This window comes from Ceratotherium simum, chromosome 10 (assembly GCF_057802395.1).
Source record: "Ceratotherium simum simum isolate JZ-2026a chromosome 10, ASM5780239v1, whole genome shotgun sequence".
NCBI classification, from domain to species: domain Eukaryota; kingdom Metazoa; phylum Chordata; class Mammalia; order Perissodactyla; family Rhinocerotidae; genus Ceratotherium; species Ceratotherium simum.
The window spans coordinates 65,955,658-65,971,082 of record NC_141909.1 but is presented as its reverse complement, the minus strand read 5'-3'; the positions used below and the strand labels follow the sequence as shown (position 1 = coordinate 65,971,082).

The window sequence follows — 15,425 nt, the reverse complement described above, 5'->3', positions numbered from 1 at the left end:
CTAGAATAAATTCTTGAAATTGCAATAACTATTTCAAAGGATAAAAATATTGTGTTCTCACTGGAAACTAGCTAATATACAAACAACAAACTAATTCCTTTCCAACAAGTGTGGTAAGAGTGTATACACCCTTCATAACTTAGCATTCCTATTTTTTATCTTTTCCTTTTTAATTTTAGTTGCTGTTGTTTTGTTTGTTTTTCTGAGAATTTGAGAGTTAAAAATGGAGCTGGGGATCTTTCCAGTTAATTTCCTTCTGCAGTTTCCAAATACATTTAGCAGGATAACGTAGCTTACTTTACTTTGAAATATCTTTGAGCCACAAATAATGGAGGCACGGTGTTGACAGACAAGATTGCGTAGTATAGAAGAACCCAGTCACTGCATCTATACTACCTGGGTTCAAATCCCAGCTCAGTCACTTATCAGTTACTCAATCCCAAGAAAGCTACTGTGCTCAGGTCTTGGTGCCACCTTTTAAAAGAGACACTGAAAAGCAGAACAAACAAAACGGCGAGGGGCCTGGGAAACAGGTGACAAGGAATAGTTGAGTGAAGCAGCAATATTTAGTCTGGAGAAAAGATAACATGGTGGGGACGTGATCGCTGACCTCAAATACCTGAAGAGCTGTCATGTGGAAGAAGGAGTAGATAGAATCCATTTCACGCCAGAGAAGAGAATAGATGGAAATCACAAGGAGGCAGCTTCCAGCTTTATGGAAGGATAGACTTTCTAATAATTACAGCTTTTCAGTGATGAGCCTGACTTCCAACCAGAGTAGCAGGCTTTCTGTCACTGGAAGATTTGTGGCTGCAGCCAAATGACCATCTGTCCTAGATGGCGAAAGTTAAATGCTACAGTCTAGACAGGAAGGCAGGGGTTGGGGAATGGGAATTTGGGAGAACTGCCAAAAGATAACACCGCCAAGCCTCTGGGAAGCAATTTGGGAACACTGCTTGAGACCCCAGGCAGGTCTCTGGTGGGAGCAAGGCTGGCATCTTTCTAGGTAGGGGATAGAAAACTTCTGAAAAATGGGGTCTAGAGACTGATTAATAAATGAGAAAGGAAAGAAAAAAATATGTTTGGAAAATTTTAAGTGAGTTACCAATAAAATCATTCTCAAGAACTGATTCATCTTAAATAATGGTTCCTGAAAATAAATCAGTAATTGTTTCTCTTTGTAACGATTTTATAATCTTCTTTTGAAGCTATTAAAATAAGAGTTTGTTTCTTTGTTCTCTAGAAGTATATGCAGTATTAGTCTCATATTAAAATTAGATAAATCTTTTTTTAATTTAAATTTATCCCTTAGATTACTCTGTTTTATAGATCTTAATCCATGGGAGAAGGAGACAGGGAAGAGCATTTGCTTTCAGAGGGGCCTCTGTTATATTTCATACTGTATCTCCCAAGGACACCATGGGTGTTTCAATGGAGGCCTATTAATAATAGTCAAAAAACAGGATTGCTATAAGAAACCTACAGACGTCATCCAATAAATTTTTCTAAAATTTAAATCCCAGTAAGAGAAGAGCTTTTTCCCTTATTTGTTCTTTGTTTAGTTCTTCTGGGTTCCACTAGGTTATGATCTCTTGTTTAAACTGTGTTTAAATTCCACTTCAGTCTGAGTTTTGTTTGAAAACTTATGGGTGGAAAATCCACGGATATTAATGCCCCAGGATTATTGGCTTAAAAAAAGATCTTAACATGACACAGCCAAATATTTGGGAAAACTAACTACTTTAAACGGTGCCAAGTTAAGGCTTTTATGCTGAACCTCAGGCCACACTGAGTTCTAATTGCTGGCTCAGCTCGGGCCTTTGCAGCCACAGTGACCTGACCTCACTCTGTTCCCTCCTCCATGTATTAATTTCCTTAACAAGAATTTTCACAATTGTGTGGACTGAGGAGGTTCCCGTGTATGCATCCAGTAATCCCCATTACCAGAGCCTGCCAAAAGATAAGTGACCGTGAACCACTCCCGCTCTCTGCAGGGCTCAGTAACCCTTCACTGAGTAAGAAAAAAGAGGGAAGGTTTGCCGAATATTCTTAAAAGTGAAAAAATGACATATTTCAGAATGTAAAGGAAAGAGCAAACTAGTAGTAGCTTGACTACTTGAATTCTAATTAATTTGATTTAATTTCATCTAATTTATTCAATTCTGGTTTTGTCAATAATTCCATGAACTTGAAAAAAAATCACTGAACCCTGCTATGTCTCAGTTTTCTCAAATTGAAAATGGTAATATTGCTACCCAACCTGTTATGATGAGCAGTAATTGTATTTGGCTCCCTCGGATGCAAACTTCTTTCTTCTAGATGAGAAATTCCCACAGTATGAATCCTAATGGTAAGGGGAGCCACTCAACACCAGGAGGCCGACGAGGCCAGACACACACTTTCCCCACGCCCTTGGCAGCTAGGGTGTGGGCCCATGACTTAAGCTTGGATTATGTAATCCTGCCTGAACCTTTGAATTTACAGTGACAGAGAGAATTCATTCGGTCAGTGGCTGCAGTGACATCCCGAGTCCAAGAGCAGCAGGGCAGTGGTTTCAGGGCTGCAGATTCACACCCAATGTTGGCTGTAGCAGGGGTATCACCTGCAGGGTCCAGTGTCCAGCAGACCATCACCAAGCAGAAGCTTTGCTTCTAGCAGCCTAGGCTTTTCAGTTCATATTCACATTTCGGAGCGTTATGTTACTGCCTTCCCAGAAATTATGGGAGTGATCCAGTATCTTCTCAGTTCCTTTTTGCTTAATCCAGCCAAAGTCAGTTTCCATTGCTTGCTACTGAGAAAACTGAATAATATACCTGGCTACCTCTCAAAGCTACTGTGGAATCTAGCTGAGTTGTTTCAAGTGATATTTCTTGGGAAAGGGTAAAATGTGATCTAATTTCACACAATGAGTATTTATTAAGGTCTTTATGGAGGTCAAGCATGAGCAAGATGCAGCCTGTGTGCTCAAGCTGCTTTCAAAATAGCAAAGGGCACAAGAACACAGATGACTATAACAAAACATATGGTACGAGTGCTCTCATAAGAGAAATACAAGCAAAGGTGTATGGTGGAGGGGCAAAAGGGTGGTGAAAGATGCATAGCTTATACTAAGTTGAGTAGACGAACAAAGATTTCATGGGGGTGGGGGCGGCGGGGGCGGAGGTATTTGACATCACCCTTAAAAGTCGAATTAGAGTTTAAGGTAGGATATAAACACCGGCCTTGCAGTCCGAGTCAGGAATCTCTCTCCCTTTCCAGCTCCACTCCCAGGTCTTAATCTCCTTGATTCAGTTTCCTCACCTATGAAATGAGGAAGTCACAGTAAATGGTCTAAAATGGTTAGACCATTGACTAACCATAATAAGAAATGGTTCTTATAGTTGTTAAACGTCTGATTGATTCCCAGAGGCAGATAGGGAGAACATTGCAGGTAGAAGCACAGAGAACTAAAAAGTAAAAGTAAAAACATGGGAGATGACCAAAGATCTAGAAGCAAGACTGCAAGTTCAATGCCAAGACAACGTGTAGTCTAGCACGGAATATAAAGATGAAGAGAGTATGTTTCATTTGATAGGCAATGGGAAGCCAGAAAAGATTTTAGCAAAATACTATGATAAAAGATGGGCTTTTATTTTATCTAGAGCAATGTATATAAGGGCAGATGCAACAGTAACAAGGCTAGGATTTGAAGAAACCTAAATGAGAAACAATGGTGAACTGAACTAGGATGATGACAGACAGGAGTGGAAAGAGCAGAGTTGTGAATGACATTGTGGAGAGAGATTCTCTTCAATTTAATGATTGATTATAGAGAGTGAGAGGAGCTGTAGTCAAGATAGCTTGCAGGGTGAAAATCACCCTATAGGAAGTTTATAAATCTGTTTTGTGAGGAAGTTGAAATAGCAGATATAGATGATTCAGAAAGATGCAGGAGAGAGATGTGTGCATAGGTTGAGGGGCTATTGCTATTGAGGGAGATTTTCTACAAAATACTAAAAAGTAAGCAAGATTTTAACCAAAGGTGAAGCAACTAGACAGATTAGAAGTGCAAGAGAGGAAAGTTAATGGAACAACTAATAGATATAATTGGTATATAGTATTATTCATTACAATCATAATCAAACGTTTCATTCTTTCACCAATAAGATACTAAGAAATAAGTCCAGAAAATGAGATAAAGAGAACCTAAAAGAAACTAAGTTTGCCATTTTTACTTAGTAAAAATTTGGAATATATCTCTACCTGTCTATACAGTATATATAGATATGTCTACCTATATATTTATAGATATAGAAAGTTGTTTGAAAACAATGACCATTTTTCTTCATTTCCACTTTGCATATATATATATGCATAAATACATATAATTTTGTTATTTCATCTTTCCAATAACTTCACGAGGATAGTAAAGGCCATATTTTCACCTTCTCTACCTCCTCCTCAATCATCTTTTAAAGATGGAGACAGTGACTTGTCCTACCTCCAAGCAAGCAAGTGGGAAAGCCAGCTTCAAAAAAAGGTTTTCTGGCTCCTAGTCCAGTGTTCTTTCTTCTTCCCCATAGTAGATGCACAACTGAACACAGCTTTGTCTGGAAAAATCTGGGTGTTTGTGATGCTATGTGTATCACCTAATAACAGATCCATCTTGAAAATTCACTTATCCTCATAGTGAAATTTAATTTAATTTTATATTGCTAGATTTTTATTTTAATTTTCTTGTTGGTTAAAAAAATAGTTTTTTAATGATGTTGTATTTAAGTTGCCCACATCAATAAATGCAAATGTTGTTCCATATATTTTTAAAAGGAGCTATTGATCAGTTGACAAAAGGCATGAGTTCTGAGTTCTAAGTTTTCTGACCTAGTAGTAGTGACACATTTTTTTATTAACAAAGTCTGTCTTTCTGGCAAGAAAGAAAACTATTGCCGCTGACCATAGAACATGAGGAAGCAAAATGGCAGGTCATCCATAAATCTGGTCTTATGGCACCAAACACCAAAACCAAAGGGGAATTCGTCACAAAGCCTGAGTCCCTTGATTTACAGTTGAGGAGACCATAGTAGCAAAAGAAAGAGAACTGCTGCAAATCACATAGTGGATGTCAGAGCCAAGGCTAGAGCCCAGCTCCTAATCAATCAGCCCAGGGCTGTTTACCCCTTCAGCACTGATCTGAAATCCATCAAGTTTGGTGTTTATAGGCAAGCCATGGTTTTCAAGCTATCAGAGAATAAAATTCTGTGGAGAACTGTTAAAGATGCTTGGCGTAACGCTTCAATCATTCACCTGTAAGTACTTCTAAGGTGCCTATGAGGCAGTCTCCTCTTCTGGAGTCCTACGAGCCCATAGAGGAACATAAGGAAAGTGAAATAAACTCTGTAATGACACTGTAACATTTAAAATTTAACCAGATGTCTCTTTAGCTCCAGTCTGACTTGAGAGTTCCAGACTGCCATCCAATTTCTGCCTGAATATCTTGCCTGCATCTTAAATTCATCACATTACCTCCTTTATTTTAGGAAACAAGTTCTCTGGTGCTTAATCTTAGGTCAGAAATCATTTGAGGTGGCCGCCCCATGGTGTAGCAGTTAAGCGCGCGTGCTCTGCTGCTGGTGGCCTGGGTTCGGATCCTGGCGTGCACTGATGCACACACCGCTTATCAGGCCATGCTGTGGCGGCCTCCCATATAAAGTGGAGGAAGATGGGCACAGATGTTAGCCCAGGGCCAGTCTTCCTCAGCAAAAAAAGAGGAGGATTGGCATAGATGTTAGCTCAGGGCTGATCTTCCTAACAAAAAAAAAAAAATTTTGACTTTTAACAATCAATACTTTTAGCTTTAAGTCAATTTGAAGAGACATTTTGGTTGTTTTTCATAAGTTAAACAAATTTAAGAATTTATTTTAAAGGATATTTTGCTCAGAGTACATACAGGGAGTGTTAAAAGGCTTTTAAGAAAGTAAGAACTGAAGAATTTAGCTCAGATTTTAAAAATTACAAGTTTGCCAACTTATTTTATCCCTTATAATATTGAGAATGTTAGCCTTAAAATAATATTTTCTTGCTAATTTAAGTATAAAAATCTTTTAACACTGAGGTATTTGTCCTAAAGAGAGATCATCATCATCAATAATATTTGCTTTCAGATGGGAATTTACTATTTCACTATTTTATCAATGGTCATCAATGCAAAATATATTTAAGCAAATAACAATAAGCATTATCTTCTATGTGATTTAAAAAACCCAACTAAGACACTTACCAAAAAAAATAATAATAATTCCTAAGACTCATTCCATCACTTCAATGAAGGTAGGCTAAATTAAAAAGTCAAAAAAGGTTATAGTTCATTGATTTCCTAAGGCTACTTAAAAATAAATGCGTACCTCCATCCTTGTTACCATGAAACAAACATTGAACTCTGCCCTTCAGGCATACTACCATACTTCAAATGCTGATCTTATCACTGCTTGCAAGTCAAACAGAGGTGGACTTTAAAAGGGAAGAAAGGAAAACCCCGGAGCCACTGGGAAGCATCAGGGGTCAGGCTGTTGGTCTGGTTCTGGTCAGAACACACCCAGAGTCACAGTGCCTGAATAAGGGCCACTTTGCTTCCAGTTGACACTTTTAGATCAAAACACATAGCTAGAATTTGAAATATATAAAAGCCATATTCGGAAATTGATGTTCTATTTCACTTGGAATCTTCCTATTTGTTTTATTCGTAAACAGGAAATAATAGAATTTTCCCTTGTCATTGCAATTTGAATTCTGTATGCAAAAATAAATAATCCTAACAAATTATAAAATAATAACGCCAAAGCAAATTGGAAATTGGTGAAGAGTCCGAAGGGGATTTTCTCACATGTTTAAAATATTAGCCACATCCCTTCCATGTTCCTGGATGTTCATTTTGTACTTAATTGTGAAATGTATTCATCAATTTTAAGCAAGACGTAAAAGCTTCCCAAAAGTACAAAATATATAGAATAAGCTGAATTGATATTCAATTATTAAATGTTATTTGTTTGGATGAGTGGCTTCTTTAAATTAATCTCTCTCTCTCTGGCTTCTTTTTGAAAGATTTCAGAACTTTCCATCTTAACTCCCAGTGGCAGACACTGCCCAGTGCGCTTCCTGGAGCAGAATCTGACATCTCCCAGCAGCATTTACTACAGAGGTTGTGCTGTGGCCTGGAAAACAGCTCTCACGGTGTGTCAGGCAGGGATCAAAATCCTGGACTGGAGGAGCTCAGGCTAAAGACACAAAGGGTTAAAAGGATAAATGCTTCTTACTGAAATGTACCCACATACGCATCTTACATCTTCAATTGAGACTGAAATTTAAAAAGGGCATAAGAGTTTCTTACACTCCTTTCTTTCTCAAATCTAAAATATCTTTAATCAGGAAAGGGGTAGAATGACCATTACTCCAATTCTATATTCCAATTAATAATCTGATTTGTATTATTGCAGAGAAAAGAACATTATGCAAAACGAAACATTTTGATCAGTATAAGGAAGACTGCTCAAGAAACTAATCTGAAAATGGTTGGGTTTTAATTGTGAAAGGTTTTTTTGGGGGGCGCGGGGGGGAGGGGCAGTTAGAAAACCTTTCAGAAAGGGAATCTGCACACTTCTGAAACCGGACAAACACAAGGGGGCAGGAAGACATCAAGCTCTGACTTCCAAACAGGCTGACTGAAACGGGAGTTCATCTATTTTAGTTCGCCCTCCGGATATTTATCAATTCTCTTGGCATGCAAAGAAATGTGATGCTGACGAGTGGGTTTAGTTTGTACCTGGTCTAATTACTGCGCAGAAAACAGGAACGTCTCTAATGACAGCTACCCTAACAGCGGCGGCTCTGGGAGAGCCTGGGGCTACATTCCCTAGAACTTATTCTTTGGTGCGAGTCTCGCGATTCTGATCAGACTGCATTTCTCACGCATTCCAAATGCCCTTTTTTCCTTTTACTCTGTGAACTCTGGTTGCAAAGGAGGGGCTTGTTAAAAACTCACCAATCCAAGCACTGCGCCCATTGTAATTTATGAGGCGACAGCAGCGGCGGGGGGTAGGGGGGAGTGGGGAGAGGCGCAACCTGCTCTGGCGTTGGCTTTTAATTCCAGCAGTCCTTCGTTTGCAAATATGCCCCAGTTTCTCCCCAAACTGCTCTGGGTTTCGATACAAACTCAATCGGCATTGCGTCTACCTTTCCTTTCGGGTTTGCAAGTTTCCGTGAGAAATTACCACCCCTGCGCGGGATTCCAATCAATTTGGGGGATGGGAAGTAAAATGGATAATCCTGGACCGCAGGCAGCTGAAGAACTGGATCTAGCCCAGTGGCGTGTTCCAGTTTCCCTGCTGGAGCCCCAACTCTAGCAGCCCAGAGCGGAACGCGAGCAAAGGTGGGCAGCTCCAGGCCGCTGGTCCCCTCACTTCCAAGACAACCTGTTGCGCCTTCTATCTCCTCCCCTCCCCGCGGTTTCCCCGCCTCGGCCCCTAGGAGCTGATTGGCAGAAATCACGACCCAACCCTCGACTGGGGGCCTCCTCTCGGGACCGACGATTGGCCTCCTGGGAGGACTGGAGTAAGGGGGTGCGAGGGGAGGGCTTTCCCTCAAAGTCCAGGGTCCCGGGACCTGGGAAGAAGGAGCGAAGGGACTCAGTTCTCCGCGCGACAGAACCGCGAGCGGCGGAGCCCGACGGGCCGGGAGGGCTTAGCCTCCGCTGCAGCTCCAGCCCGGACCGCGCCGCGCAGCTCCCCCATCCTCTGGCCCAGCCTCGGCTGCAGCAGGTCCCCGCAGGCAGCGTGCGGCGTTCCTGGCACTTTTCGGAGGAGTTTCTCGCTCTCTTCCCGAGGACTGACTGCGCGCGCTCAGGCTGACTTGTCCGAGCCCTAACAGCCGGATCATGCACGCAGCCGAGACCCCTGGGATCTCCTCCCGCGCGCTCTACGCAGCCAACCCTACCAGTTTTCAGCCGATGCCTCCGCCGCCGCCCCGGCTGCTGCTGGTGCTGCTGTTTCTCCTGTCACTGGTAAGCTGCGTCCCCGCACAGCACCCGGCCCCCGGCCTGGCGTTGCTATCCCCTGATCTCGCGGGGATTGCAGGGGTCCCCGCCGAGGAGACCATAGTGCTGGTGAACCGTGGGCTCCGCGTACCCTTCGGCCGTGAGGTCTGGCTGGATCCACTGCACGACCTGGTGCTGCAGGTGCAGCCGGGGGACCGCTGCGCGGTGACCGTGCTAGACAACGATGCGCTGGCCCAGCGGCCCGGCCGCCTGAGTCCCAAGCGCTTCCCGTGCGACTTCGGCCCTGGAGAGGTGCGCTACTCGCACCTGGGCGCGCGCAGCCCGTCGCGGGATCGCGTCCGGCTGCAGCTGCGCTATGACGCGCCCGGAGGGGCGGCAGTGCTACCCTTGGTGCTTGAGGTGGAGGTGGTCTTCACCCAGCTGGAGGTTGTGACTCGGAACTTGCCCCTGGTCGTGGAGGAGCTGCTGGGAACCAGCAATGCCCTGGATGCGCGGAGCCTGGAGTTCGCCTACCAGGCCGAGACGGAGGAGTGTCGCGTGGGCATCCTGTCGGGCTTGGGCGCGCTGCCTCGCTATGGGGAACTCCTCCATTACCCACAGGTCCCGGCACGAGCCAGCGAGGGGGGCGCCCAGGAGCCTCTCCTGATGGCGTGCAAAGCTTTCCAGGAGCTAGGCGTGCGCTACCGCCACACAGCCCCCAGCCGTTCACCAAACAGGGACTGGGTGCCCATGGTGGTGGAGTTGCGCTCACGAGGATCTCCTGTGGGCAGCCCTGCTTTGAAACGTGAGCACTTCCAGGTGCTGGTGAGAATTCGAGGAGGGGCCGAGAACACCGCACCTAAGCCCAGTTTTGTGGCCATGATGATGATGGAGGTGGACCAGTTCGTACTGACCGCCCTGACCCCAGATATGCTGGCAGCTGAGGACGCTGAGTCTACCTCTGACCTGTTGATCTTCAATCTCACCTCTCCATTCCAGCCTGGTCAGGGCTACTTGGTGAGCACTGATGATCGCAGCCTGCCCCTCTCTTCCTTCACTCAGAGGGATCTGCGCCTCCTGAAAATTGCCTACCAGCCTCCCTCTGAGGACTCAGACCAGGAGCGTCTCTTTGAGCTGGAGCTGGAGGTAGTGGACCCAGAAGGAGCAGCCTCAGATCCTTTTGCCTTCATGGTAGTGGTGAAGCCCATGAACACACTGGCTCCGGTGGTCACCCGGAATACTGGTCTCATTCTCTATGAGGGCCAGTCTCGGCCCCTCACAGGCCCTGCGGGAAGTGGACCACAAAACTTAGTCATCAGCGATGAGGACGACCTAGAGGCAGTGCAGCTGGAGGTGGTGGCTGGGCTACAGCATGGTCACCTTGTCTTTCTGGGTGCCTCCAGTGGCAGCTCCGCTCCTAAGACCTTTACAGTAGCTGAGCTAGCAGCTGGCCAGGTGGTCTACCATCACGATGACAAAGATGGCTCATTGAGTGACAACCTCGTGCTTCGAATGGTGGACGGAGATCGCAGGCACCAGGTGCAGTTCCTGTTTCCTATCACCTTGGTGCCTGTGGATGACCAGCCGCCAGTCCTCAATGCCAACATGGGGCTGACACTGGCAGAGGGTGAAACAGTGCCCATCCTGCCCCTCGCTCTAAGTGCGACTGACATGGACTCAGATGACTCTCTACTGCTTTTTGTGCTGGAGTCGCCCTCCTCAACTACAGGGCATCTGCTTCTCCGCCAAGTCCATCCTCCCCGTGAGGAGGAGGAGCTTATCAGGGGCCCTTGGAGGAAACAGGGAGAATTCTATGAGAAAACAGTGACAGAGTGGCGGCAGCAGGACATAGTGGAGGGGAGGCTGTTCTACAGGCACTCTGGGCCCCATAGTCCGGGCCCAGTGATGGACCAGTTCACATTTCGAGTCCAGGATAACCATGACCCCCCTAATCAGTCTGAGCTACAGAGGTTTGTGATTCGCATTCATCCGGTGGATCGCCTCCCTCCAGAGTTGGGCAGCGGCTGTCCCCTTCGGATGGTGGTACAGGAATCCCAGCTCACACCGTTGAGGAAGAAGTGGCTGCGCTACACTGACCTGGACACAGATGACCGAGAACTACGTTACGCGGTGACTCAGCCCCCAATGGACACAGATGAAAACCACTCACCAGCCCCATTGGGCACCTTGGTCCTGACTGACAACCCTTCAGTTGCGGTAGCCCATTTTACACAGGCCCAGATCAACCACCATAAAATTGCTTACAGACCTCCAGATCAAGAACTAGGAGTGGCAGCCCGAGTGGCCCAGTTCCAATTCCAGGTAGAGGACCGAGCTGGGAATGTGGCTTCAGGCACCTTCACCCTTTACTTGCAGCCAGTGGACAACCAGCCACCTGAGATTCTGAACACTGGCTTCACTGTTCGGGAGAAGGGCCACCATATCCTGAGTGAGACTGAGTTGCATGTGAATGATGTAGACACTGATGTAGCCCACATCTCTTTCACTCTCACACAGGTACCCAAACATGGCCACATAAGGGTGTCTGGGCAAATACTGCATGTAGGTGGGATTTTCCACTTGGAGGACATAAAACAGGGTAGGATTTCCTATGCCCATAGTGGGGATGAGTCTCTGACTGATAGCTGCTCCTTGGAGGTCAGCGACAGACACCATGTGGTGCCCATCACTCTCAGGGTGAATGTCCGGCCAGTGGATGATGAGATGCCCATGCATCGCCTTCCTGCTGGTACTCTAGGGTCATATCTAGATGTTTTAGAAAATGGGGCTACTGAAATCACTGCCAATGTCATCAAGGGGACTGATGAGGACACTGATGACTTGATGTTGACTTTCCTCTTAGAAGATCCACCCTTATATGGAGAAATCCTGGTCAATGGAGTTCCAGCAGAGCAGTTTACCCAAAGGGACATCTTGGAGGGCTCTGTCGTCTATGCCCACACTAGTGGTGAGATAGGCCTATTGCCCAAAGAGGACTCTTTCAACCTGAGTCTGTCGGATATGTCTCAAGAATGGAGAATACGTGGTAATACTATCCAAGGAGTTACTGTGTGGGTGACCATCCTCCCTGTTGACAGCCAGGCCCCAGAAATTTCTCTAGGTGAACGGTTTATAGTAATGGAAGGTGATAAAAGTGTTATAACTTCAATGCATATAAGTGCTAAAGATATTGATTCCCTAAATGATGACATCTTGTGCATTATAGTTATTCAGCCTACCTCAGGTTATGTTGAAAACATTTCTCCAGCCCCGGGCTCTGAAAAATCAAGAGCGGGAATTGCCATAAGTGCCTTCACTCTGAAAGATCTCAGGCAGGGTCATATTAACTATGTCCAGAGTGTTCACAAAGGGGTGGAACCTGTGGAAGACCGATTTATCTTTCGTTGTTCTGATGGCATTAATTTTTCAGAGAGACATTTTTTCCCCGTTATAATCATTCCTACCAATGATGAACAGCCAGAAATATTTATGAGGGAATTTATGGTGATGGAAGGCATGAGTCTGGTGATCGATACACCCATCCTCAATGCTGCTGATGCTGACATTCCTCCAGATGACTTAACTTTCACTATTACCCAATTTCCTACTCATGGTCACATCATGAACCAGCTGATAAATGGAACGGTTTTGGTTGAAAGCTTCACCTTGGACCAGATCATAGAGAGTTCCAGCATTATTTACGAGCATGATGACTCTGAGACCCAGGAAGACAGTTTTATGATTAAACTAACAGATGGTAAGCACTCTGTGGAAAAGATGGTCCTCATTATTGTTATCCCTGTTGATGATGAGACCCCCAGAATGACCATCAATAATGGACTAGAAATAGAAATTGGGGAAACCAAAATTATCAACAACAAAATATTAATGGCAAGTGATTTAGATTCTGAAGACAAATCCCTGGTTTATATTATTCGTTATGGGCCAGGACATGGCTTATTACAGAGACAAAAGCTTACAGGTGCGTTTGAAAACATCACACTGGGCATGAATTTTACCCAGGATGAAGTGGACAGAAACTTAATTCAGTATGTCCATTTTGGGCAAGAGGGCATTCGAGACCTAATTAAATTTGATGTGACTGATGGAATAAATGCCCTCATAGATCGCTACTTTTATGTGTCTATTGGGAGCATTGACATTGTCTTCCCTGATGTGATAAGTAAGGGAGTGTCCTTGAAAGAAGGTGGTAAAGTCACCCTCACAACAGACCTACTAAGCACTAGTGATTTGAACAGTCCTGATGAAAACTTAGTTTTTACCATCACCAGAGCTCCCGTGAGAGGTCACTTAGAATGCACAGATCAACTCGGAGTGTCCATCACATCTTTCACTCAGCTCCAACTGGCTGGCAACAAAATCTACTACATCCACACAGCTGAAGATGAGGTCAAGATGGACAGTTTTGAGTTTCAAGTCACCGATGGACGAAACCCTGTCTTCCGGACATTCCGTATCTCCATTAGTGATGTGGACAACAAAAAGCCAGTGGTCACCATCCATAACCTGGTTGTCAGCGAAGGTGAAAACAAGCTGATCACTCCCTTTGAACTCACTGTCGAAGACAGAGATACTCCTGACAAACTCCTGAAATTCACTGTCACCCAGGTGCCTGTTCACGGTCAACTGCTATTCAACAACACCAGACCTGCCGTGGTTTTTACCAAGCAAGACTTGAATGAAAACTTAATCAGCTACAGACATGATGGCACTGAGTCAAGTGAAGACAGCTTCTCCTTCACAGTGACTGATGGTTCCCATACAGAGTTCTACGTTTTTCCTGACACAGTATTTGAAACAAGAAGACCCCAAATGATGAAGATCCAGGTCTTAGCTGTTGACAATAGTGTCCCCCAAATTGCAGTGAACAAAGGGGCCTCTACACTTCGTACTCTGGTCACTGGCCACTTGGGGTTCATGATCACAAGCAAAATATTGAAAGTGGAGGACAGAGACAGCTTACGTTTTTCTCTTAGGTTTATTGTGACAGAGGCCCCTCAACATGGATACCTCATCAACCTGGGCAAAGGCAACCACAGTGTCACTCAGTTTACACAAGGTATGGTTCCCTTTGCTTTCCTTATAACCAAAGGACATTCCAGGTCTTATTTCCTGAGGATATGGCTGTCCCTGAGAACTTCATAAGTAGAGCATCAAGTTAGAGTCTAAGAGAAGGGAAGGAAAGGAAATAAAGGGAAAAGGAGAATACAGGGACTCTCTTTCCTGGGACAGCAGCCCCCTTCTTGCCATAAGTCCCACTTGCCGTGTGACGTGCAGTAGAGGGAGTATCGATGTATTTTGATAGCAGCAAGGGAAGGTGCCAAAGCAGGAGCCAGACTTGGGTGAATTAAAATTGAAGCAGGCTTTCTAGCTCTGCTCCATTTGTCATCCTGATCCTCTGAGCAGCGTGTTTTGTAGCCTGCATGAGGCATTTAGTACCTTAGAGAAGGATGTGCTTTCTAAATGCTATGTATTCACTTATTATTATTATCACCTACTATTCAAATAGAGCCTTCCAACTTATATTACTTTGATTGATTTTTGAGAACATTGTTCTAATACTAATATTATTAGATTTTATTATTAGATTTATTATTAGTATAGGTGTTAGGAACTTTGTAACTAAAATTAAAAGACATATTTGTATTTACTTTGTATATTTTATAATTCTTTCATAATATTTCGTGACTTAGGCAAACACCTGCCCAAAGACGTAAGAGGTAAACACCTATCTAGATTTATAACAATTATATGTACGAGGCATGTTACTATGATACACACACAAAAAAGAGAATACTTGATGCATAAGAAGACAACATATCCATTACCAAAATATACATCCACTTCATTATTAAGAACATGAAGATGTGTTAACAAGATTAACAGTAGAAGGAGGAAATTATTTCCTTGTTCAAACCTCCTCTCTGCCCTGTTTCAGACACAAAATGCTGGTTGCATCAAGTATCTGCATTCTTGAGGCTAAAACACTTTTGCTAACCTGAATTTTCTTCATGTGTGGACACAGCCTGAGACGGGAAGGGCAGGTGACCTCTGCAGAGTCAGTCATGACTGAAGGGAGAAGCCCAGTCAGGATGCTGGCTTGGGAGTCAGGGCTCTGTTCTCTAGAACGTGCGACTTTCATTACAAAGGGCTTTGAGTTGCTTTCGTGAAAATCTCACCATGTCAGATGGAAACTAGATCTACCCGCTGTGGGCTTTGTGGGTAGAGATGGAGTTTAACCCCAGATCATCCCAGTGGAGGTGTTCCTTTCCTGCGGCAGTGTTGTTCTCTTAGATAACAAACGCTTTAATAAACAAGGATGGTGCAAAGTGTAGTGTTCAAGTGAACTGTTTCTCTGTTTTAGATGCTGGCAAATAGCCCCACACTCCAACCTCCTGAT

General features: G+C 44.4%; 1 protein-coding gene across 1 annotated transcript in view; it reads left to right on the top strand.

The window, feature by feature from the left end:
• Positions 1-8,187: 8,187 nt before the first annotated feature.
• The window catches only part of FREM2 (FRAS1 related extracellular matrix 2), a 172,796-nt gene continuing 165,558 nt past the window's right edge, over positions 8,188-15,425 (top strand). Inside the window, exon 1 of the mRNA XM_087436139.1 lies at positions 8,188-14,084. Coding sequence (XP_087292265.1) covers positions 8,906-14,084 — 5,179 coding nt within the window. The 5' untranslated portion in view covers positions 8,188-8,905. The remainder of the gene's footprint in view (positions 14,085-15,425) is intronic.